Consider the following 26,707-nt stretch of genomic DNA (forward strand, 5'->3'; position numbering starts at 1 on the left):
CGTGAAGTCGCAATGCTCCGCTTTGTGCTGCCGTTGAGGTGTTGCTCGGATTCGGGAGCAAAGTTAGCTTCGAGGCTGGATTATGTCTTTTCTGTATTTTCCCAATTTGGACCGCGTTAAACAGAAAGGAACCAAGCCACATCAGCTGTTGCCAAATTGAGCAGTTTAATTTTTTACATTAAAACGGCTGTGCGGATTTTCGTGCAAATTTCAGTAGATTTTTTCCGTAGTACCTACGAAGAAAATTCCTTAAAATTGTCAAAGAAATCCACACAAACGTTTTCTCGTAAAAAATTAAATTGTCCAGTTAAATTTGGCAATAGCTGATTTGGCTTGGTTCCTTTCTGTTAAACGCGGTCCATTTGATGTATGGTCCTCTTTTTAAGATGCATTTGTAGACCTATCTAACATGTTGAACGGTAAGGGTGGATTTCCACCGAGAATTTATATTCTTAATCTTAATTGGACACTATGGTTGATTCTAGGCAACATATTTTGGAACGTACGTGCCTGTTCTACTATTTGGCGCAGTCTCGCTAACATCAGGCGCCCTGGCAATGCTCTTCCCGGAAACCCTGAACCAAAAATTGCCGGACACTGTGGAAGATGCTAAAAACATGGACAAGAAATGATGAAACAAAGAAGGGTAGTTTGTTCTACTTCTGCGGGCGGAGGTCTGACAAAAGGATCCTGTGATTGAGTCACCCGGTGCGTGTTGCGTCGTGAAGAAAAGTAACATCCATGCATTATTGCATGAGGCGTGCTTTATTAATACCTTTCAGATTACAAACGGAAAGGATGAATCTTTGATTCCTTCAAACATACGACCTATCCTGTGGGAATCTTGCCTTGTGGTCACCTTTTCTATGACGACTTATAACGCCAAGAAGAACGCCACATGAGACTTCAAGCGCTGTCAAATTTCCTTCGACAAATCACGAGTTTTCAAGAAAATTTGTGAATATTTTTTCTACAAGTTTTGGGAGGATTTTGTTTACAATCTTATCTAAAAAGTCTGAAAATTACATGGAGAAATATGCATAACTTTCTTCAAAAATACATGTTTTACTCGGGGAATTTTGGCAACTCTCGAATGTTCATACGGCGTTCTTCCTTAGCACGGCAGTACAGTGGTCAGTAATTTCTATTGATTCCGTAATGAGTACTATAAATTCACTCAATCCAAGGAAACTCATAGATACCTTACGAATTCACTTCAAATTCATGAGGTAGTACAGATAGGTATGTTAACAATCTTTAAAATACTTTTAATGGTGACCCGAGTGTTCAAGAAAATGCATACTCTAAAATTGTGATACTTTTTTATTTGATAAGTAATGAGTTAATCAAAAGCGAATCTCGACTTGTTCAAAGTGAACTGATTTTTATTACCGTTGAATAGATTTTATTTTACAGTAAAAATGTGTCTTTTTTCCAAAATAAATATTTCATACTTTTACCTCATTCGCTCATACCTCATAACTTCATATCCACACAAGGTTTCGGGACTTGGAAAAAGCTTAAAAGTGGTTCCTGCTCTTCCACTCACATTAAGACTCTATGTACTTTATGTGACCGACAAACTTGTATGTTTCCACTATTGCGGGCAGAAATAACTAAGTAAAATCACATAAAAAAATTAAATAAAATAAAAAAAAACTTTTCCTCTGATATCTTTACAATTTTACTACACCCACAAGAAGTGCACAAAGGAGGAATACGATGAAGTAATGCCAGAAGTTTCCATAAGTCGATTGAAGATCTGGAAATTCATTTGAATAGCTTAAATCCGCTGAATGCGGTTCGTTTCTGCTCCTGCGCCTGCTGTGGTTCGACGACGGTAACTCGAGTGAGCACCATGTCCAACTTGTCGTTGATCTGATCCACTTTTATTCTCGTGTCCGTCACCTCGGACACTATACTTTTCAAAACCTGGAACATGATGCCATAGAAGGATTTTCATTCATCTACAAATTTGATTGAAACCACGGTTAGGAGGGCGTTCTACGGTTCTACTTGTTATACATTCTTTCCTCTCCTATTTCCTCTCCATGAGTAGCCATATTATAGTTTTTTATCTCCTCTTAAAGTTCAGCGCTGAATCCCAAGTAGCAGTGATCGCTATAAATAGCGATTTTATCGATTGATTATCGCGATTATATCGGTGGCAATTTATCGCAATATTATGGAATACAAATTTGCGATTTATGACGATGAAATCGCTATGCATCGCATTTTTTGTTCAATAAAATTGCGATCAATTTTCGTCGATAAAATCGAGATTAAATCGCAACAAATAGCGATTTTTCCAATGAAAAATGCTACTTGGGATTATCGACCGCGCAACTTTGTAGCAGGACGGCATGATACAAAGAAAGCCAAAAATCGTCGTTTCTTGCACGAAGGAACGTAACCCTATTCCAAGGTTGCAAAATTGACATCGGCAATTCAATTTTTTTACGATAATTAACCTGCATAATTTTCGTCGAAAATTTGTCTGATTTTTGCATGGAATTTAAAACTGGTGAAATTTTCAGTGAAAAATCCTCAAAATCCTCCTGGTGAAAATGTCATTTTTGCGGAAAAATCTGGCAACATTGAAATGTAGTTACGTTCTTCCGTGAGAGAAACGAAAAAATGGCCGTTGCCGTCCTTAGTTATCGAGGCAAAGTCTACAATGGACTTAAAAGTAGCGCCGTACAGTAGAACGAGCCGACGGGATTGATCCGGCATAAAATGTTGGACAAAAATTTCATACTTTGATTTATATTTTGTCTCACTACTCATTATTTTAAGTATGGTAAAATTTACGACAAATTCTGCGTTTTGTAATAACAAGGAATGAGCTTAATTCCGTATTATGATCGCCTATCCCATTGTCTCGCTCCAGTATGCTCCGGCGAGGCTTTGCGTTATGACAGGAGCAACGATATTCAGAACGCCTTCACTTTTACGTGTAGGCAACATAAACAGCAACTGAACACGAATAGTTGCATTCAGGCGCTATCATCAACGCTGCGTGACTTTCGTCGAGGAGGCACTTTACCAAAAGCGCGCCTCGCTTTATTTACGTCTATTACGTCTAAAAGTCTATTGCTGAAATTTCCTGCAATAAAATCGAAATAAGTTGCAATTCTTTTGGCATCGCGAATTGCTCACCTTCCTCACGCGCATTGAACTCATTTTATTGATTGTTCAAACTCAGTATTCACCGACCAAATGATGAAAAAATATTGCAATTTATCGGTGAAAAAAAAATTCACAATTTTATTGAATTGAGTTGCAAAATTATTTCAATATGTTCCTTCCATTATGCTACTTGGTTAGGTAAAACAAAGGAGAAAAAAACCTTCGAGAAAAAAAAAAACACTGTCTAGAGTCAGACTTAAAAACTCGACAGAAAAATACTCATGATTAACTCAGAGTTTTCGCATCCGAAAACTATGAGGTCAACTTGCCGAAGTTCAAGTCAGAAATGCGAAGTACGTACTTGGCTCTTGAAAAGTTTCAATCGAAGCACCGAAGTACTTTAGATAAGTGACTCGAACTTCGGCAGCAGGACTTCAAGTTTTCGATCCGCGCGATCCGAAAACTTCAGAGATCCATATGACCTGAACTTCAGGTCTCGTTGCACGAAGTTTTTTCCTCCGTGCTTCTTTTCAGATGAGGATCTGACATCATATTGGTACAAACCTGCATCATTTGAGTGTTATGAGTGGAGGAGCGCGTCAGGTAGGAGAAGTACTTCATGAGACCGTAAACGGGGGCTTCTCCAGTTTTTTGTCCCGACATCGGGGCCACGTTCCCCATTTGCCCCCCCTGGTCGAGACTCCCGTCAGCCGGCACCTGAACCTGCACGACCTGATCGCGGATCCTGTTGTTCATCATTTGCCCCTGCTCATCCACCGTCTCAGCATCTCCAATCTGCTCTGACAAGCACCCGCCTATCTGTCAACGGAAAAAGCACGTATCTGCCAACTCAAAAAGGCTCATAAGAATACTGGAAGAGTGAGATGGATGAGAGATCGCCAGGATTTTTCTCGGAGGGTGGGCTTGGTTGGGTAGGGGGAGGGGGGGGAACCCCCCCCCCCCCCCCTTAGAAGATCGGGGTCCGAGGATCCTCCTCCGGAATTTTTTAGAAAAAGTTCACTATTTCACGCCGACTTTAAAGTTAGTAATGAATGCTTGCCTTTCATGATGATTTTAAACGTAGATATTCATGACATAACCACGACTCCTCACTGGGATTAAAGGACAGAATTTGCATTGGGTGAAACAACAAACTGCTCGAAAAAAGAAAATTTATAGTAAACGGTAAGACTCCCAAACCACGTATCTTGTTTGCGGTGAATCTTGAACAATCTTCGCTCATATTTTACTTTTCTAAATGAGAACAAATCAACATCATTCTTTGGAATTTCTTCAGAATTCGCTTCGCGGAGAAGTAAAATCACGGAAATTTTGAAGAATTGACGTCGAGAAGTTCTCCATTTACCTAAATAATAAAGTATGACGAGGAAGTCTCAGCGGCACAGGAAAGCCGAAAAACCAAGCGGGGACGCTACTTCAATATTAAACTTCCATCGCCTTGCTAAGGCGCAGGGATACAACTATTTGAACTCTCCGGAAAGCGTGAGGTATCACGCCTCTATTGAAGGCGTTTTCGAATCTTCTGTATTTACATGACGAGATTTTCCAAATTTGTTTGCATTATATTGTGGATTTGAGTTCCTTTTATTATTTAGTTAAATTACTCCTACTGCTTAATTTTTAATTATTCTGCAAAAACTATCCATTTGCGAAATACATCCCTGGCTTTAGCGCCCTTAAACTACGGCCTTAACGGTCGAAACTGCAGTAGCGGCACAGGAAACCGAAAAACAACGCGGGGACGCTACTTCAATATTTTGCTTTTATGTCCTTTCTAAAGCGCAGGGATACAACTATTTGAACTCTCCGGAACGCGTGAGGTATCACGCTTCAATTGAAGGCGTTTTCGAATCTTCTGTATTTTCATGACGAGGTTTTCCAAATTTTTTGCATTATATTGTAGATTTGAGTTCCTTTTATTATTTATTAATATTATTCCTGCTTCTTAATTTTTAATTATTCCGCAACAATTATTTTTTTGCGAAATACAATCCTGGCTTTAGCGCCCTTAAACTACGGCCTGAACGGTCGAAACTGTACTAGCGGCACTGGAAAACCGAAAAACAACGCGGGGACGCTACTCCAATATTAAACTTCTATCGCCTTGCTAAGGCGCAGGGATACAACTATTTGAACTCCCCGGAACGCGTGAGGTATCACACTTCAACTGAAGGCGTTACGAATCTTCTGTATTTACATGACGAGATTAGCCAACATTTTTTGCATTATATCGTAGTTTTAGATTCTTTCTATTATTTAGTTACATTACTCCTACTGCTTAATTTTTAATTTTTCTGCAAAAACTATCCAACTGCGAAATACAACCCTGGCTTTAGCGCCCTTAAATTACGGCCTTAACGGTCGAAACTACAGTAGCGGCACAGGAAAACCGGAAAACCAAGCGGGGACGCTACTTCAATATTAAACTTCCATCGCCTTGCTAAGGCGCAGGGATACAACTATTTGAACTCTCCGGAAAGCGTGAGGTATCACGCCTCTATTAAAGGCTTTTTCGAATCTTCTGTATTTACATGACGAGATTTTCCAAATTTGTTTGCATTATAATGTGGATTTGAGTTCCTTTTATTATTTAGTTAAATTACTCCTACTGCTTAATTTTTAATTTTTCTGCAAAAACTATCCATTTGCGAAATACAACCCTGGCTTTAGCGCCCTTAAACTACGGCCTTAACGGTCGAAACTACAGTAGCGGCACAGGAAAACCGAAAAACAACGCGGGGACGCTACTTCAATATTAAGCTTCCATCGCCTTGCTAAGGCGCAGGGATACAACTATTTGAACTCTCCGGAACGCGTGAGGTATCACGCTTCAATTGAAGGCGTTTTCGAATCTTCTGTATTTACATGACGAGATTTTCCAATTTTGTTTTGCATTATACTGTAGATTTGAGTTCCTCTTATTATTTAGTTAAATTACTCCTGCTTCTTAATTTTTAATTATTCTGGCAAAATTATCTTTTTGCGAAATACAATCCTGGCTTTAGCGCCCTTAAACTCCGGCCTTAACGGTCGAAACTGCAGTAGCGGCACAGGAAAGCCGAAAAACCAAACGGGGACGCTACTTCAATATTAAACTTCCATCGCCTTGCTAAGGCTCAGGTATCGGGGCCTTTTAGTGATTGAAAAGGATAAGAAAATTACAACATTACGGGAAAAAAACGATGACTCGAAAAAAATTCGCCGCTGGGGCCCCCCTTCGCGACCTCCGCTGCAAATTGTTAGGGGGCGATCGCCTCCCCGCCCCCATGGCCAGTCCGCCCCTGGAAGTCTGCAACGTCGCAACTCGAGATACATGGTTTGGGATTTCCACCGTTGATTGTCTATTTATTTTGCAATAATACTTTTTTAACTCTTTTCTTCACACGAGAAAAGAAATTTTATTGTCATCTATGACAGTAAAAATTTCCTCCTAAATTTTCATTTTTCCTCCTTTCTTGCCCTTCCTTATTCTCTATCTCATCTGTTCTTCCTTCTTTGTTCCCCCTTTTTTTCTTTCGGAGGGGGGGGGGGGGGGCAAGGATTGAACCTCGTAGGCCGGCTCGGCCCCTGGTTTGGTGCCTGGGGGTGATTCGTTACACTAGTTCTTAACTAGAGACCAGTTAAGTGATAAATATTTATCGGCAAAGACAGAGTTTACAACCTCATCTCCTCTCCAGGTTAGGTTTAGTCCTATATATAATTAATATTTTCGAAATCCCAATTTAGAATTCTTGTACACCCATTAAAGGACAGTGAAAAAACAATATCTGTCTAGAAAATGCATTTTGATTTGTATATTATACTTAGGTAGAAAAACTGTAGAAATTTGACTCACCAACAAGACAAGCCAAATTCCATACGGTACTCGCTGCATTTTCGACTACCCAGGCTGGAAAACTGGATTATGCGGGTCTTCAAATTTTTAGAGCTTAGTGTATGAGACTGGTTGCCGCGAGCGCAAAGTAGGCTTGATCGAATTAGGTATCAATGTTCCCGAATGTATCAGACGTATCGTTTCCGAATATTGTTGACTGCCCTCTTTTCAATTAGTAGTTGAGGACAAACACACCTGTGTTTTGACACTGCAACCAATGAGCGTCAGAGAGGGTAATTTTTGACACTAATGATCTTTATGAATATAGCCCCACTTGTACATCCTGGGGAAATTTCACTAAACTCGTTACCGGGAAAAATACTCCACATGCAGACTTTCGTAGCTTCCTGGACTTTTTCATGCAGTTTTATACTGGATTATGTTAAGTCCTTAAATTGTATGCAGGGGCCGCAGCGTAGACTTATCGACGGTGAAACTACCAAACCACGTATCTCGGTTTGCGACGTCGCAGACTTCCTGTCATACTTTATTTTTTAAATGAAAAAATATTTAACGTCCAGTCTTGAAAATTTCTGTGATTTTTCCTCTTCGCGCGGAGAAAATTCTGTGAAAATTTCAAGGAATGATATTGATTCGGTCTACTTCCAAAAAATAAAATGTGAGCGTAGATTTTTAAACACCGCAAACGAGATACGTGGTTTGGTAGTTTCACCGTCGTTATGCATGTTGTCACTTAATGTGCGTGTGATGCACTCATATCAGCACCCAACAAGTCTGATGTGTGATCAGTTACTGTAAAATTCCAAAAAATTGTTCGTGTCTCTCGACTTTTTTCGAAATTCCCTTTTTGTCCTTGGCTGCACTTGAACTCATTAATTTAAAATGTCTCTGCGGGTCGATTGTTGAATCGTTATCGAATGACCTTGATCGACATATAGCATTGTGAAGATAGGGAGTTATCGATCCGAATCATTCGATAACGATTCAACAATCGATCTGCTGGTCTAGGTAGCCTTTTGTGACCAAAATGTTGAAATAAAGTTGTAATTTTAGCAATTGCTTGCAATTTTTTTACCTTCGAAGTCCTACATCAACGGATCGATGAATGCCGGTTTTAAACGAGCAAGCTATTTGGAGGCGATTTGCAATGCAAAGAAAAATTACAACTTCTTTCAATTTCATGGCACTAAATTTCAATGATAGGAGCCCCTTCAATTGGTAGACAGGCAACATACATAGCACTCTGATTCAGTGGCGATCATTTTACCATGCGGTCGCCAATTGAGAGTGGCGGCTCGGGCGCTCGGGATAAGAAAATGAGCGCCTTCAAATTTTCGAGCAGGCAATACCGCATTACTCCTGAGTAGAAAAAATCACATCATTCGATCTTTGCTGATCCGGAGCGATACGATCACGGGCTCACGAATCTTATTTTAGGGAAGCTTTAAACTTTGAAGTGAGGTATTTCGACAAATTGCGCGACGCGGAAGCATAAATTAACTGGGGTGAAAACTCATTTGAGGTGTCCGACTGTCCGAGTGCTGATAGGTAACACAGAATTTTTATTTTTTTTCCAATCAGAAAAAAAAACTGAAATTTCCTTTGAGCAAATTCTCTGATGGTTTTAGTCGATGAAACCTCGGAGTTACTGCAATATTACAGTTGCGTGCGCTTTAAGCACCGCAACTAATTTTTCTTTCATTTTCTCAAATTATATACATTTTCCATCTGGTCATTGGTAGTGGCTGGATTTGTTTATTTTCAACTTAAGCTTCAACTTTTTCGGTTATCATCCGGCCATCACCCATAAAACTAATGACCAGTCTTGCAACTGATACCTAGCTCTACTAATTATAGCGAACCAATCACGTTAAGCCTTACTGTCTCACCACCGGCGGCTTGACGTCAACAAGTCTATAAAAAGTAGACTGCATGTTTTTCTGAGTCTTTTTCCACCTACAACTCTCAGAGCTCCGTGAAGCCATTGTAGCTCTTCCGCTTCCCCTACATGTGACTTTCATTTTTGTGATACCCTGTAAATTATGAAAAATCTATAATTCTGGTCCGTATCTTTCGGCCCTTTTGATTCGGCCTTTTATCATTTCCAAACTCTCCTACGTTCTTTACCTTTTGTTAAGTGCTGTTTTGAGACGTCCCCGTCTTCTGACGCGAAAATTACTAAGCAGGAATATAATACGAGCATTATTCATGTTCATCTGTCAATACATCTCCGAAATCAACCGCCTGTGCGATCTTCTCATAAAATTTTTGATTTTTTGTTGTAAAATTGGTTTACTATAGCTACCTCTATAACAGTTCAAACTCCAACAAAAGTTTTTGTTTCGATATTAAGAGAGATGTCATTTCATTTGGAAAAAACCTCCGAAAAATCGGATTGATTATTTCCAGTATCAAGTAAAATCAATAAAACCAGGTAACCGAAAATAAAAAATTTGTAGGTGCCCTGCTACACTGAGTTCCCTTTTTTGAAATTCTCGAGTTGGAATCCGTCCTAAAGCAATGGGTAAGCATTGCCAAAAAGTTTTGGTGAAAAGGAAAAGTGGGCATTATTTGTGCAGTAATGAAAAAGCTCCATTCTCAACTGAATTGTTCAAATGAGAGCAAAAAGAGCCAGACTATTTGAGAACATGGCGTGATGGTACGAAAAATTCTTCGAATAAATTTTGCCAACAAAATTGTATAAGAATTAAATTTTCTATTTCATTCATCAACAACAGAATTTTATCTATAATACAAAAAAACAGAGGTTTAGGATTGGCACTGATATATTTCATGAAGTACATTATCCTTATGTACAAGTCAAAGAGGGAGTCAGTGCATTTTAATAATTGTAAGCTACCCTACAATTTAAATTGTTCACTTGCTTTTATTTTTAAAGTGTTGGATACACCTTAGGTGTGCAATTCTTGATATTTTGACTAAATGTCTGTCTTTGACAGTCTTAATAATCTTGGTGGATATAGCTGGATACATATCCTTATCTCAGGGTGGAATTGTACAACTAAATAAAAACATTGTAAAATTTACTTTCAAAAATAATTTCATGAAATTTAATTATGCACCATTTTAATTGAGTTAGTTCTAATGATAAAACCAAAGTCCAAAATGTTTAAGTATCATCAAGAAAACTATACAATACAGTGTGCATTTCCAGTAAAGAGTGACAGCAATGTGTGGTATAACAGCTTTTAGTGAAGTATTTACTTCCCTTTTCTACCCTTTTGTTAACTTAAATTAGACAAATGTCTTAAGAAAGATAGTAGTAACAGAGATTTGAGCCTAATTAAATAAGAAAGAACCATCTCCATGGTGGCACCGGCCTTGTTATTCTTGTGTTTTTATGGGTCTCAAGGCCCATGTTACAATAGAGATGACCTCTTGATCATGATCTACATGTGTCCAATTATGATAAGAAACTTTACACTGAAAAAAGCTCAATTGTTGCCTACCGATCGATTTTAAAAGAGTCCAAAACAACAACCACGACATGAGTAAAGAAGTTACTTACAGAAGTGGAACAAATAAGCCATAAAAACCTGTGGACATCAAATGTTTTTAAGCCATCTGACTCAAAAAACATGTTCTTTTTCCCCCCTTAGACCTTGGCTCTAAGCCCTTGGGCTTGGCTTGGCTTAAAGGACTATCAGATTACTTTGATAACCAGCTTTTGTTGTAGTTTTCATTGAGGACAAGTGACAACACATTCCCCCACAGTGCATTCTGAACAAAAAAAAATTACTAAAAAACACTAAAAGGAGAGACATTCTGGCACTTTCAAAGTTAAGGCAGATTGTTCATTATGACTGACTCAATTGGCAGCTAAAAAACCTAAAATATCTGGCCTTAGTATGCACCTATCTACGAAGTCTTTTCCATGGTCAGATGTTGATATCCATCCGAAATTTACAATTAACTTTAATCATATTTAATTTGGCCACTTTGAATTTTCTCTTTGAAGGGGGAGGTAGGTCCATAGACATATAATACATTCTAGACTGTACATGAGGCTTGACTTGATGGAGAGATGAGACAGCGTGTGGGTTAAGAACGCGCCTTCTTGAAAAATACTACAAACTAGTGTACCCACATGTTGTACCAAGTGCAAAGAGTAGTGCACATATTTCGTATACAAGTAGCCAAGTGGTGCTACTCGATTCTCAAAGTTTCTAGTACTATTACCCATTGCCTCATTTGGGAAGCCACATGCTGATTGTGCACCGTAGCATATGTCTATGGTGGGGTTATTTGGTCACAGAATATGCAAGCAAACACCAACAGAGGGTTTACTCACAGCACTTTTCCGACACAGAAGAAAAACAAAGCTAGAAAGATCTTTTATCCAGAGTCCAATCCCAGTTTGTGTTTGAGAATGCATTCCTGCACTCTTACAATCTTGCAATATTGCACTCGTTTAGCAACGGTGCAGATAGTACACGGAGCGAAACATTGGAGTGAATGGCAGTGAGTCTTCTGTTGGCGTTATCCTACATATTCTGTCATTTGGTTGAGTTGGTGAAATTTTCACACCCTCAGAGAATCCCTTGTGATGTAAACCTTTAGACAACATAGTGAAGGTTTAGTGAAGAGGAAATACTCTTGCCTTCAGCTAATAAGTGAAGCCTATTCCTTCAAGGAGTAGATGGCAATGAAAATTGAGTGCACAATTAAAGAAACCAGAGTATAAATATTCCAGCCCCTTTAGTCCATTAGATAAGGTATACCTAGCTTTAATAAGATCTTAAAAGATAATGCAACGTATGGCTGTTGTTTGTAGCTATGGAAAAATTACATTGGCCTTTGCAAGAGTAAATGTACATGCACTGATGAATACTTTAAAAATACAATTGGGACACTTCTGTCATGTTACTGAAGGGAGCAGTAAGTGAGAAAATGGACCTCGTACCGTCTGAGTAGAAAAGTTTATCGAAATAGGTTTCCGTTCATTATAAAAGTGCCATCAATCATTCGAAAAACTCTCAGAAATTATTTGGATGTTTAGAAATTGGCGAAATGCATTTTCAATGGTATTAAATGGACCTATTTCATTTCCATGTCTAGTAAGATGTCCATAAGTGCAATCTTCTGCATGCTTTCATGGTTGCGTTTTGGACAAACCACAAACAAATTTTAAGGATAGAAATTGGCAGAGAAGGGCACCATTTCACTCAATAAGTGCAGCTCTCTAGAAGAATGCTGTTCTTTACGGCTGTTAGTGCTGTTCAGTGTGAAACGAAGTCAATTTTTGTACATTTACAGCTTTCTCATGGATGTTGCTTTTATACGAACAAGACCAATTCTGTTGTTTTAGCTGCAGTGAATTTATCTAAATTAGATTAGATGACTTTTGAAGGAAACTTGATTAAGAAAATTTGAAAATTAGGTATTGCTCCCTTCAGTAAAATGACAGGCTTGTCGATAAACAACCCACCAGATAGTCCAACTAAAGAAAAAAATTAGACCAACTGCCGCATCTGCAAGCAAGAGGTCATTACTAAAAAATGGTACTCTCTATCAAGTTGAGGATATAACTCAACTTCTGAGAAGAGTGGAAGGTGGAAAAACTGAAGCCATCATAGGTACAGTTTCACCGTGCATGACATTAAACCTACATTGAATCTTACAGTCTCCTTTCAAAAAAGCTCAACAAAAAATTAAAAAAAAAAACTCAACACAAATGAATCAAATGATAGATCCAAAGAAAAAAATATAACTAAAATAGATAACAATAAAATAACTAAGATAAAAGAGAGTGATAATGACAGTAAAAATGATAATAAGTTTGACACAATAACTTTCAAAAGAGTACTGGAACATTTTGTAAGATGAGCAACTTTTTCTCAAACTCTCTGAGAGGCACCGCTTGATGAAAGAGCCCTCACAAAACAGGAGACTGGACATCATATCATCCTGCCCTTTTTAGACTTTCAGATTAAACGTGGTTTATGAGAGTTGTTAAAAAGGGAAATCTCCGGACGTGATACTTGCGATGACCCAATAATCTTCAGAAACTGAATAAGTCTTGTTGAGAGGGAAACCTGAAAGAAGCCTCCAAGGTGGAGCAACAGGGGAAGAAGAGAAGGTTGTAATGAATAATCATTGAATCTTAATTCTGTAATTCTTAAACACCACGTTAAATCTGATTATAGGATTCTTTCCAGCGCAAACCAAATATTTTACTGACAGAAGGCATAAATTGGGATAACTTACAGTTCCAAAGGTACTCTGACGAAAATTCTTCATTATTGGATTGTTCAATTTTTTCATACCAGTGAGACAGTAAATGGATTAATGATGATCGTATCAGAATGAAGTAAGGCGAAAAAAAAACAAACAAGTAAAGTACATCGGTGTTTTTCAAGTCTGGTTATGCTCTGGAGAAAAATTTCCTGTACATTAAACGGATTTATATCAATCAAAAAAAGCTACCTTCATTTCGACATGCGCCCTGTCACGCACGTATTCTTACAAGTCTCAGAACTTAACTCATGATGGAGATGGTTTCATTTGATTTAGATACATCCAAAGCTTGAGTCTTCTGAGGGGAAAATCAATGATAATTTGAAAGAAATTGCACTCTGAAGAGAACTCAGGTCGTACCCTCAGTTGATAAGAATTTTATAGAGATAGGAGTCGGATAAATGGAGGTAAGCTGAACAACTGAAAGATGCTGAAGATCTGCTTTACAGCAGATCTGAGAAGGTATCTTCCTACAGGAACTCCTTCTCTATACCTAGAGAATCCCATTTAAACAAGACCTGCTAGTTTGAGAAGAAATTGCAATCTTTAAACAATTCTTACAATATTTACACATGTATATACATATATGTATACAGGAACATGACTATATAAGCGTAATACACATGAAATGTAAAAATTGAGCATCATTCAGAATGAATTTAGTAACAATTACATACACTAATACTACTTGGTATAATCACAAACTTGCTCAAAGATATCCTGTCTAACTAGAGGTTAGCAGGTTTTTCACATAGAGGTGACAGTAAGTTGATTCGTTTTTTCTTTTCTAATCGAGATGAGTATCTTGAATATTTCAATAAATTATTTGAATTGTAACAAGTGACAAGAGCGAAAATATATATTTTAAAATAGATGTAATGAGAGAAAATTGGAGAAATATGATAATTACGTTGTGTAGTTAGAATTTTAATAGTCTTTTATTCTACTTTGAGAATTTTCAACATCAGCAGTTTCGACAGGCTCGATGGTTTTGTCCTTCCGTGGCGTTGTTCGAATTGATGCTACACGGCCTATGTCTCCTATCATGACACTGTAAAGAAGGAAAAAAAAAATAAGATACATGAAATTTACAAGGAATTAAACAAAGGACTACCTTCAAAGGAAAAATAAACAATGCTGGAATTGAGACACGGAATTATATTATTCCCCATTAAAACTACAGTTGGAAAATGATTTGGCAGTGGAAATTTCATACAACTTTTAAATATTATACTACGTTTTTAGTATGCATTGATTAACAATGTTTGCAAAAAATTGGCGTGTCTCCTTTGAAGGGATCAAACACACAAAAGAGATTTTCAAGGACTTTCTTAACAATTCATGTTCCTTCTTTTATTCATTGTGATTTCCTAGCAAAAAATTGAACGCCTCTGAATGGGCCGCTTGATAGTATTCAGACAAAGTTCCCCCCCACTACGTCTCCATTCCCTAATCAATAGTGTGGACAAAGTTCAACTCTGCGGCTCTTTGTCTATCAATTGGACGTATTTCTGCCAAACGGAACTAAGTGCATTATGATGTGAGCCCTGTTTTGCATATATTCTCATGAATCTTAGGGCTCATGTCTTAATGCACATAGTTCCGTTTGGCAGAGATACGTCCAATTTCAACAGTCAGCCTGCAGATAAGCATCTCTACCTTTCAATGACAAAGACTACTGGAGGTGGAGGGGTACTGGGTAGTGTAGGTATTAGCTATTGTCCTTAGAATATCCGTACACCTCAGAGCATGGGCAGAGATGAAAAAAAATTATCCAAGCACTCTGGGCCGTTCAATGCTTTGCTAGGTTTTTGCGCTGTTCTTTTGTAAATTTATTTCTGAAAATTGGAGCGACTTCCAAAAGGGCATCTGATGAATTACTTTAAGCTAAGAGCCATCAAAAAAAAAGGGCGATTGTAGTTTTTGATTTCCTCACACCATGAGGAAGGTGAGTAAAATACAGCGACAGTGTTCATGCAAAATCCGAAATTCAAAGAATGAAAAATGGACATAATGGACAATGACGCCTGTTGTTTCTTAACCGTAACTTGTTGTAATTCTGCACAAAATATAATTTTATACACTTATTGACCAAAGACTTTTTATCATCAACCATGCTATTTTTCGAAAAATTAGAGACAAAAATGTCGGTACTGATGTATGTCACCGAACTCTTGCTAAGATGTCGGAGGTGCAATTGCTTGAGGGCTTTTCATCCTTGGCGGAGCGCAGTTTTTGGGTCATGCTTTTACATTAATATTAGGTTTTTTAATCAGGGAAAGTTTGAAGTAAGAAATAAGAAATTCAGTTATGTCTTGCCTAAGGGTTGATCTAAGAAATTTTCAATGCTTGAATTGGTTTCTATGCTAAATTTAACTTTTTACGGGGCAAACTATAAATGGAAGAGTTTTTGGTGAAAACTACCCATCATCCTTCAGATTCCTATCACAAACAAACAACATCAATCAATGCCTGCATAAAACACAACAAGCACCTGACACAATAATCATAATTTTGTCTATCCTGATTCATAGCAGTTCGTTCCTGTTCATCGCACTATTTTCGATTCATCCTATTATTTCTGTTCATCCCGATTTGCCCCCATTTAATGATCTTAAATTTTAGGTATTCCTAAATTAGCCACAAGATAAAAAATGTATGGGTCAAAAATGTAATCATTTAGAGCAAAATGAAGATATTGTGATCCATCAGTGTTATCTCCCGATAAATTTAGAGTAGCCCCCCTGCAACTTTGCCTCCCCCTCTCCACGAGTAGAGAAAGACGCAGCCCTACATAAAAAAATATGCTTACCTGGTGAGTTGGTAGAAGTTTGATGTCAGCTGATGGGCACCAGAACATGAACTTGAGATGCTTTGTTTCTATAATAAACCTCTCCACGGCTAAATGGTTCCACTCGCCACCTTGGATCCCTGGCAGCATTATCTCCGACATATTTTGATAACCTAACTATTGGGAGCGGAAGGAACCCACTGGTTAATGGCATTACATCTACTGTGACAGAAAACTTATCACTTGATTCCAATGACAAATAGCCAGCTCGCCTTTCACCACAGACTGCCCAAAATGCTTGATCAGCCAGAACCTCGTAGTGGAGGGATGAACAGGTACATGAGGCAGCGCGCATGACGCTAACTGTTAGTTGACAAACAGTTTTAGCTCGACAAAACTCACTGGCACGGCTTTCGCTTGACTCATTTGCTTTTAGTGGTTTTGGCTCAACTTTCAATTCAACTTCAAACAGAGTCCGGTAGTTAGATACTTCAAAGTTTAAGTTCAGCGGTTTCTTAGTGCTTTCTGCATTTTCTTCATTTTGCACACAATAATCAATGCTGAATTGTGTTTGAAGACTAGGGGCCAGAGCTTCACTTAATGGTTCTGACGCAACTACTTTTAACTCCCATACAAATGTGATAATTTTGCGGCCATTTGTGCGATTGCACAGGGTCTGCTCTGAACTGGGGTTTAATGATGTGAGGCTGACCTGGTATGTTGATGAGATGTCATTCGTTATTTTTAATTGTGGGTTGCTGAACTTAATTGGGAAAGTTGTGTATGAAGTGATGAGAACATTGATGAATTTGCGTAGAGCTGCCGATTGTAAGGATATGCTATGAATGAATGGATAGTGAAAAGAGGTTGGAATTTCAATGGGCTTATCACAGGAGGGTAATATCACACAAATTGTGTGGTCAGCAGTGAGAGATGCATCTTTTTGCTGAACCATCTGTGAAAGAAGTGTGACTGGAATTGTAAGATTTTCATGAGGTTTGCAACTTTTTACTGGTAAAGTGATTTCTTTTTGGAAGTCACTTTTGCTGTCGTCATCAGCTTTGATTAATAGCCCACCTGAGCAAATCACTTGGACATGTGAATTTTCTGGCAATATTTGACTATTAGTTGACACAACTAGTTTCACTCTCTCTTCAACTCCAACAAGAAGTGAGCCTTCAGAGCTTTTTTCTAGATTTACAGATGGCGATTTCCAAATGGCAGTAAAATATAAACGAGGACTTATTGTCGTGGATAATAATTCAAGTCTATTATTAACTTCAACGCACACCTGACCAAGTCGGAATGTACCTGAACAATTTATTTTGGACTTTAAGACTAGTCTGTTCCTGCCTGGTTTCAATTCTGGATCTTTTAAAATGAGCGACTGAGAGAAATCACCTTTTGGCACGCTAACTAGCCTTTTGTTTCGTCCACCTTGAGAGTCTTGGCGTTTCAAATGGTGCTTCTGATTTTTACAGACTACGGAAACACTGCCTAAACTACCATCTTGTTGATATTCAAAACTTTCTTGAATCGGTAATTTCATAAGGAATGCATTTTCCTCACAACAGGAGCGGGCATGATTTTCTTGTGGAATGAGACTGTTTCGTTTCCCACGGTTATCTGGCTGAGTTTTAAGTTGTTCAACAGAGACAGCTATACTTTTGACGATAAACTGACTTGGCAAACGACAATCTAGTTCTAAAATTGCTTCAACTGCTAGATTTTCTTCCAGAGTGACAACCTCTGCACTGATAATTTGAATGCAGTCTGATAGCGGAAATCGCCATGGTGCATCTGAAAATAAAAAAATAGAAAAAATTTAATTTAATTGTGAGCTCAGAGAAAATATGTGTCAAGATTCACTGGGCTGAAATAATCAAACTATTCTATGAGAGCCATGATATGGAATGAGTGACAAGTTGATTTAGCTTTATTAAAATGTTGAGAACGCACACATACTGTGGCGCTGAAGAAACATACAGTGTACTTAGATAGTAACATTAAAGATTTGAGTGTTACCAATATTCCCTCAATAAAATATTTATTGACTTATATTCATATATTAGACTTTAAGAAATCGACTAAAATCAATTTCTTGATATGCTGGCACTACAGCGTTTGTGTGCATTAATTATCCCTCCTTTCAAAGATACAAGGATGTTGGGAGTAAGACTAAAAATATGAATCTGTTGTACTAACGAGATGCAGGAATCTAAATACATTTTCTATAAATAAAAAAATCATGTGAAGATGCTTAATGACAGCTTTTTTTCAATGATTGGAACACAAAATTACCTGTTGTATTATAAATTAAACTAGTCATTTGATCGAAATAGTGAGTCCTCGTAGTCAGATCCAAGCACGGTGAGCTGGCAATAGAGGCACACATTCGGGCAAACCTAGAACAGAAGCACACATTTTTCTCGTACTTTAATCAGTTAAAATCACTTTAAAAGAATGGGAACAGTTTATGAATATTGCAGGCTGCTTTACGTATCAAGTGACAAAAAACCTCATTGACTTGTTGATGAAGCGAGAATTTCAAAGAGGCTTGCCTGCGCATGCTGATTGGGCTTGTGAAAGTGAGCAGGGGCCACAGCGGGCTGATTGTTGAAATTGATACACAAAGCTATAGATAAAGAAGACAACAGGGTATGTGGAGGATCCAACTGTTGGAAGCGGGTGGTTGCAATCGACAAAGGAGGTAGATAATAGACTAACAGCAACCCATGAAAGACCCCATAATCAGTCCATCATTTACCCCCTTGGTCCATAAGAACCACCCGTTTCAACCAATAGGATCGCTCCATACTCCCTATGTCTTCTTTGTCTATTGCTTTGTCTATCAATTTCAACAATCAGCCCGCAACTGGTCGAAGAGACACTTTAAGGAGTGGACAGGGTGTAACTGCTCATTTGAGCTTGCTCAGATACCGTCACATTGCCCATTCTGATCATGTTAGTAGGGGCATGGCCGGCCAAAAAACTTTAGTGTAAAATATCACTGTCATTGGTGTATTCCAGTTTGATGAAATTATGAATTACTTTAAAGAATTATGGCGGTCAAAACTTACTTCTCTAGGTCATCCATTTCTTTGTAACATTTTGCAAGTTTTAGCTGACACTGAAGGGCCAAGAGAGGCCAATTATCTTCTTCGTAGGTTCGTAAGGCACTTGAGAGGAAACTGACTGCTTTTGTGAGATCTTTCATTGAAATATAAAATGAAGCGAGATCTAGGCCGATCATTCGGGCTGACCGAATTCTTCCGATATGTTTGTACGTTCCCATTGCAAGCTCTGCTAATTCCTGAAATGTAGAATTATGGTTTAGAGTTTTGCATTTCACAGATGGTGAGTAGATGTAGCAGAAAATAGGAAAAATACTTATTGAAGAACAAATTAATTTCGGTCATGACGAAATTCGTACAGAATGAAGAAAAAACTTGTGCGGAACTAGTTATTCAATGCTTCATCAAACTTATTCAACAATTCTGAAGAATTGATGGGGAAGTAACTCCTATGATTTGAACTTTCAAAGTTGGAGAAGGAAAGTCCTTTCTGTATCATTCTTGAGATTATCTTGTTGACTTTGTTGTACACATACTACTTGTATCAGAAAAATGCAGGTAGTGAAAGTTACGAATTTTTCTGAGCTTCAAAAAAATAGCAAGAGTAAGTTAGCATGAGCTGAAAACCATTCAACTCTCTTTGCTATGAGTTAACTTCGGGTCTCGGATTTTGGATGACGCAAATCTACGCTGTATCTTTTTGTAAAAACATTGAGTCCCAAAATTTTTCCTCAGAATTTTAAAATTCTGGTCGTCACTTTTTCAATGAAGTAAACAATGATTAATATTTGCAACATCATTCCACAAAGAAATAGTTTAATTTTTAACAAACCAAAAATGCATTATTACAAATAAGTAACATCATGCCATAGAGGGTTAAGACCCTTTCTAGAAAAACATTCAAGTTTGTTCCTTTTTGCTGACCTGACATAAATTCAAAATGGAATAGGAACTGAAATACAGGATCTATCAACTCCATTTATACGACTTACTAAGTATTCTTTGGTAAATGCATCTTTCGATGATAAGGCGTGTTTCAGTTTCTCACTGGGATCAGAATCAGCTATACCAGCAGACAGCATCACAACAGCGTGTAAGTTTGCGCTGGACTTCTCTTGATCAGGGAGTAGCCCGCATAATTCTCCCAATTCCAACAACTGTAAAAACGTCATAAAGAAATTTATCGTAGAGTTAGGATTGAAATTGATGGATCGAGTTTCTCTTAAAAAAAAAAAAAATGGAAAATTGTGTAAAATAAGTATTGGAGGTGATATTGCAGCCCCAGTGAAAAGTGCACAGGGTCAATTTCATAAAAGTTCTATCCTACTGCCATTTAAACGTTAGTGGCAAACTCTTTTGTAATTAGGACTCGATAAATATAAAATACAGAAATTCCACGTAATTGGACAATTGAGATATCCTCTACAAAAACAACCTGTACTTGTAAGACTAGTTATTTCACAAATAAGAGTTGGAACAAATCGCCAAGACTAGGAAGTAAAAAAGAGAGCTAAAATTGACAAACCTTTTTCGTGGCACAATCCCAGAGTCTGGCAGTGTACAGCGAGCATGCTGAAACAACTTTGGAATCAGTGTATTTTTGGCACGTGTTGAGGACCTCAATGCAGCATAGCCAAACCCAACATGCAACAGCACCTGGAGGGCAGGATACCTCTAATATGTCTAATTCATTAATGCAGTTGTTGCAGAAACTGATGCACCTTGATGCGACCTGAATACAAAATCAAAATTAAATCTTAATTACAAAAATGCCAAAAATAAACATTCTGTATAAAAGTTAAAGAAATGCAAGAGTTGAAATGAGCAACTCTAATTTAGATTATTCTGAAATTGGTTTTTTTAGCAACACAAGGTAAGATTTTTATAATAAAAACAATGGCTAATACATTAAACTTTACGAGAATCACTCAAGAAGTGTATTTTCCTATTTCATCTCTTCCAAGCTAAGAAAGAAATCAGTACAAAATTCAACAAATATTTTGACTTCTTAAACAAGAAAAAAAGTAAATTTACCAACCTCCCATGGTTTACCAGAAAGGAGAAGCATGGCAGCTTGTCTGGAATACAGATAACAGCGAAAGTCAAGCAACGAAATGGAACAATTTCGGATGGCAGATCGAAGGTTCAAATCTACCGATTGAGTCAGAGAAACTCCATGCCACCTGTCAAGGGGCCCTTGAAACTTATTTAACCATGATGGAACCTCTGAAAAATAAATAATAAATAAGTAAACACAGAAAATAAAAGGGTCACAAAACAAAATGCAGCAGTGGTGTAGAAACTCCCCGACAATGCGACCATCTTGACCACAAACAATGACCGCGAAAATTGGGGACAACTGTCAAATGTTTTTGGTATATTTTTTTTTTTGTTTTTATGAGAAATTTTTGGGGGAAAGTAATTATGCTTTTATGAAAAAATGGAGGAGAATTAATTATTGAGTAAAATTTGAGAGTGATTTCCTACATTTTTGGTTCCTCTTAATTCAATATTCATGCATGTAATTTATTTATTGGTGTGATTCAATGTATAAGGTTGAAAAATTACACTTCCCTGAAATTAGGATACCTTGAATTGCTATAGGCATCATTTCAAGGCTGATAAAGAATGGGCACAGGTTGCTGGTTAACCAACATTCATTTTTCAATGGAAAATAAAGCTTCCACACAGATATAATTCAAAACATACAAACCTCCTACTGCATAATTTAAGACAAACTGGGTAAAAAGAGCATCCAGCTCATCATACTGGACTAACGCTTCATCATAAACACCCAACATTGCTAAAACAAATGCAAGCTCTTCCTGTAAACATACAAGATAGATAAGAAGATCATTAGTATTGAATAACTTAGTCCATTGGGCTTATGCAAAGAATGGGGTTGTTATGCTAGTCACCAAATTATGTATGTGCGCTGTGTAGAAAGGAACGAAGAAATAAAATATAATTGATTTGAACGTCCTATGATGATGGAGATACAACGTTTCCGAAACCATGGTAGATGCTGTCATCCATCATGAAAGGCACACTGTGGTTTCTGCTGCCACAGTTTCATCAGTCAGTGATGCATATTTTTTCATTGAATACTCCAAGTACTTCACTGATAAAAAAAAAAAAACAACGATGAAAAGGCCACAGTATAGAATGCTATGCTGGATGAAAGCACAGACTATTTCTTCAAAAGGGCATTTTTTTTGCTAATATTGAAGGGAATAACAGGGAATAATGCTGTGAATTTTAAAGATACGTTTTTTAGCTTATTTTCATAAATTCAAACTCTTTGAATCTTATGATGAGAGGTCTATGAAGGTCTATGAATCCCTTCTAGACCCTTATCCATGAAATCCAGTCCTGCATCTGGCAAATCTCCCTTCTTCTGCATAGAGAGAACCGTAATGTAGTCTTTTTTTCAGCAAGAGGACAACAAGATGACATCTGGCTCTAGCTCTTCCACTTATACTGTCATGCTAAAGAAGAACCCACATGAACAATCAGAAGTTGCCAAATCTCTTTTTGTGAAACACAAATTTTCTGAGAAATAAGAGAATATATTCAATCCAATTTTTCAGAAAATTTTGCACACAACTTAATCTACAACATTTGAAAATGTCAAGGAAAAATATTTGTAACTTTCCTTAAAAATGAACTTTTTACTGCGGGAAAGTTGGTAATGGTCATACGTTGATGACGGTCATACGAATGTTTATACGTTGTCCTTCTTTGGCACAACAGTATATCATTCCTGTTTTCCTGACATCATTTAGACATCTTTCTTCATCTCCTGCTTTTTGTGTTGAAACAAAGGGATTGTATAATGAAGGAATTGATGGCTGGAACTTCACTTACCTGAAGAAGAAAGTATTTACAAAAATTCCAATCAGGTTCTGTTCTCCGTTCTCGTTGTGACCTCACTTTTTCTTCAAAATTCCAAAGAAGTCTATCATAAGCAGACAAGAGAAGCAACCTGAAATTGACTACAAGTCTACGCCATGAGCCACCAGATCTCATCTCTGATCTAAGTGGATTTATCACAGACAAACATCTGGAAATGAATAAATACATATATAAAAAACATATGTCTTAAATGCTTTGCAGGAGTATTAAAGGGGGGTATTATTTAAAAATAATGGCTATTTTTCTTATTAAACTGTATTTAAATTCATACTTTTTTACAGGTATCATACTGAATTTATTTTGGGCTCAAATTGAGTGATTCAAATAGTTTCTGTTTCAATTTTTTTTTACCGATGACACAAAATCTGTGAAAACAAGACTTTAGTGAACATGTGAAATGTATCCTTAATATGTCTTGGTGGTAACCTAACGATACTCCGTAACTACAATTCAAAATAATCAGCAAAAAAACACAGAGAAAAAAGAGAATCACAAAAGTCTCATTACAAAAGGCCATACTATCTAGCATGATATCATCAGCAAATTCAATTTATTTCTTATTCCTAACTAGGATACACTTTAATAAACAAAATAAAAAATGAAACTTGACAGAGGTAGGCTAAGTAGAGTATGAAAAGCATTACTTACCTATCTGCATGCTTAGCTCCAAAATCATTCTTGATTTTATCTAGGACAGTGGTGCGTGGGAGCAATTTATTGTGCTTTCGAAAATCATAAGTTTCCACGAGAACTATCATCCAGTCCAAGACATTATGATGACTAAGGACTTTTAGCCAAGACTCTATTTCTTCTCGTAGGCTGGCCTTGTACATTTCCATATCCTGAAAATTTTAGCAGAGATTTAGAAGAATTTACTTGACACAACTATCACACTATTTCATTACGTAAAAAAAATTGCTATTACATTTTTTTCTTCCCTCTATTTCCTCATCCCCTCCTTTCAATCTAGTCTTGATGTATTTTAATTTCAATTGTTTAATTTTATTCATTTTTTGTGTTAAATGGTAATATAGCTCTGAATTGAAAGATTTCATCATCACAAGGCTTTGCTTTGGTAGGTGCTTTTTCTCTATTTTATTTGTTACTGTTAAAGGAAATCAGAAAAAAGGAGAATGAATAGATTAAAAAAAAAACCTAGAGAAGACCTTATGGGTAAGAAAATGATGCTGGCAAGGTGGTACAAGAGATCAAGCCATTACAGTGAGGGAAATAAAAATTTCCATAGAGATAGGAGGGCAAGAGATACACCAGACTGAGGAGAGATGGATAGAAGCTCAAAAAATGAAGCAGTGCCATTTGCGTAGAATGAAAATCTGGGTCTGTATAAAACAGATTACAGTAAATCACATTGCACATGGCTTGCATGGGTCGGATAGATTAAAAAGCTTCGTTGCTACCTATTTTAGCTAGCACTGAAAATATAGGTAATAAAAAAATACTTGAAGGAGACCTTACCGAGCATTGGGTCCAAAAAGTGTGAAAAACAGGTTGTTGGAGAAGCCGCCAGTCACCTTCTTTGGGCAGGCAATCATTTTGGAATGGTGTGAATTCTGCTGTCACTTTCACCGATTTACTGCCTCGATTGTACGACCTGCACCATTCTGCTGGTTCAGATGAAAGAGAATTTGCTAAAGTGGCCTCCAAGCTTTTGAATAAATCTACATCTCCAGCATCTATAAAAATTGAGAATTGATTTTATAAAAATTCCATTTTGTTATATGGATCAAACTAGAAGCTAACAAGAGCAAAAATCAAAGGACTTTCGCCTGGAGTACCAGGAAATGTTGCGGCAGGTGAATTCCGATGTTACTTGATATGAGGCTCCTTACAATCTCCTGAGCACAATGAGCTTTTAAAATAAAACTTTCGACGTGCCAATCCTCAGAACAACACGGCTGAAAAGTGAATTTTCCGGTATCTCAATACACCCTAGTGTTTCAGTCCAATATTCTGAATATTTTCTAGGTACGTTTGATAAGACAAATATTGATTATCTAAGAGTTTGTTTCTCGATGACAGTTCATGAGGAACTTACACAACGCACACTCAACAAATTTTGGACTTGGTGTTAGTTCTTAGCTTGTTTCAGGACCAATAAATGTTGGTAAAGCAAAAAACACAAAAATCAGTGGTTACTAATCCAGTCAACAACTTGGCTTACAGCAGTTCTTAAACTTAACATCGCCATTGCAATAAATTAATTACTAATCAGTACATGAACAATTCCTTCTCGTCAGCTTAAGTTGGATTCAATCTGATACCTATAGCAGGTCGTATTCTATACTGTGTTTAAAACACGTTCCTTCCACGATGCCTTTGCTCCAAAATGTATCGCCTCAATCTTCGGCCACGCATCTGCATATAGAGATAGGTCCGAGAGAAGGAAGCGGTCAAAATGTAGAACGAAACAAACTTGCTCTAATGCAAATACCAGTAGATTATGGTAAAAGCAAACTTCGGGGGAAATCTCCACTGAAAATATAATGTTATAATCATCAAAAGTGACTTACAGGTGACAAGAGGCTTCTTATCTAACAAGCTGAATTCCTGCGTTTCATTACTGATTGGCATATTCAGTGGATGATTCATTTTCAACTTCACAGTTACTATTAGAGAATTGAAAAACTTTTTAGGTCATGATTGCTTCAACTGAGTTCACTTTAGTTTTATAAAAGCACGAAATTCTGGGTTAGAATCGAAATCTCAAAAAAGTACAGATATGATAATGATGATACAGAAAACAAAACAAGTTCAAGCGACAGTAGCGCCTGTGGCCGTGAAAGCGGAAGAAACTCGAACCAGATTTCCTCCCTTTCTTCCCCTCGCCCCCATCCATCAAACTTGTTTCGGTTGTGGCGGCAAATTCAGTCAATTTAAATGAGCGGGGAAAATAAGAATCTGTGCATAATATTCTAGGGAAGAAATTGAACTAAGTAAGAATAGTTCAATCGCTGTTATTTTTTTAATTACAGGTCTCTCTAAAAAGCATTGATTTATATATTTTTACTGCCAAAGGGAGGTGGGCAAGGCTCTTTAGCAAACCTCAAAAGACCCTTGATAGCTTAGGGAGGAGGGTCAAGAGAATGATGATAAACTGTACGCTTTATCCTCACTAAAATAATATTTGGTCCTTCACAGGAAAAAGTACCGTCCAACTTAAAGGAAAAATTTTAAGGACATTAGGTACGCTTTGTCGAAATTAGTGAAAAAGTTGGCTACCTGATTTTTGATGGATTCACCCTCTAGGATATTGATTTAGTTGCTTTAGATACTTACCACTCATTGGCTTGAACGATTGGTATTTTTTGAGCCTAAAATGGACGTACTTATGCTAAAAAGAACTAGGTTCATAGGTTTTACGTAGAACATAGTTTCTTATAGCCTAAATATGTCCAAATACAGGAGAGGAGGAGATTTAAAAGCTTTTTCTCGAAATTATATAGATTTTTTAGACTGCGAATTTCAAACCACATTGGCTTTGGTTTGATTGTTTATACCTCAACAAAATGTTTAAAATATACTCCTCTATACAAAATAATAGTAGGAGTTTTTCTGAGTTAATATCCATTTTCTCAAGAATATGATAAGATGATCTCAAGTTCAATATCCATCAATTTTGCATTATGTTTTCTGTGGCTCAAAGATTTTAGTAATTTTGCATTA

The 26,707-nt window shown here is 37.3% G+C and overlaps 3 protein-coding genes across 3 annotated transcripts in view; 1 reads left to right on the forward strand and 2 right to left on the reverse strand.

The window, feature by feature from the left end:
* The window catches only part of LOC109040023 (organic cation transporter protein), a 28,064-nt gene extending 26,642 nt beyond the window's left edge, over positions 1 to 1,422 (forward strand). The window contains exon 11 of the mRNA XM_072297363.1: positions 486 to 1,422. Coding sequence (XP_072153464.1) covers positions 486 to 632 — 147 coding nt within the window. The 3' untranslated portion in view covers positions 633 to 1,422. The remainder of the gene's footprint in view (positions 1 to 485) is intronic.
* LOC109040025 (uncharacterized) lies at positions 1,306 to 7,240 on the reverse strand. The gene is made up of 3 exons (XM_019055782.2): positions 6,986 to 7,240; positions 3,694 to 3,948; positions 1,306 to 1,932 (listed from the first exon to the last, which is right to left on the reverse strand). The coding sequence occupies exons 1-3, from the start codon at positions 7,022 to 7,024 to the stop codon at positions 1,771 to 1,773; spliced, it is 456 nt and encodes a 151-aa protein (XP_018911327.2). The 5' UTR covers positions 7,025 to 7,240; the 3' UTR covers positions 1,306 to 1,770.
* Positions 7,241 to 9,753: 2,513 nt separating this feature from the next.
* On the reverse strand, positions 9,754 to 25,801 carry SIDL (SIDL trafficking protein particle complex subunit 10). Its single transcript, XM_019055783.2, has 12 exons — positions 25,555 to 25,801; positions 24,500 to 24,717; positions 23,672 to 23,865; positions 22,976 to 23,171; positions 21,822 to 21,933; positions 21,147 to 21,334; positions 20,634 to 20,840; positions 20,101 to 20,265; positions 19,115 to 19,347; positions 18,336 to 18,439; positions 16,056 to 17,834; positions 9,754 to 14,294 (listed from the first exon to the last, which is right to left on the reverse strand). The coding sequence occupies exons 1-11, from the start codon at positions 25,631 to 25,633 to the stop codon at positions 16,081 to 16,083; spliced, it is 3,450 nt and encodes a 1,149-aa protein (XP_018911328.2). The 5' UTR covers positions 25,634 to 25,801; the 3' UTR covers positions 9,754 to 14,294; positions 16,056 to 16,080.
* Between the last annotated feature and the right edge of the window lie 906 nt (positions 25,802 to 26,707).

This window comes from Bemisia tabaci, chromosome 2, assembly GCF_918797505.1.
Source record: "Bemisia tabaci chromosome 2, PGI_BMITA_v3".
NCBI lineage: Eukaryota > Metazoa > Arthropoda > Insecta > Hemiptera > Aleyrodidae > Bemisia > Bemisia tabaci.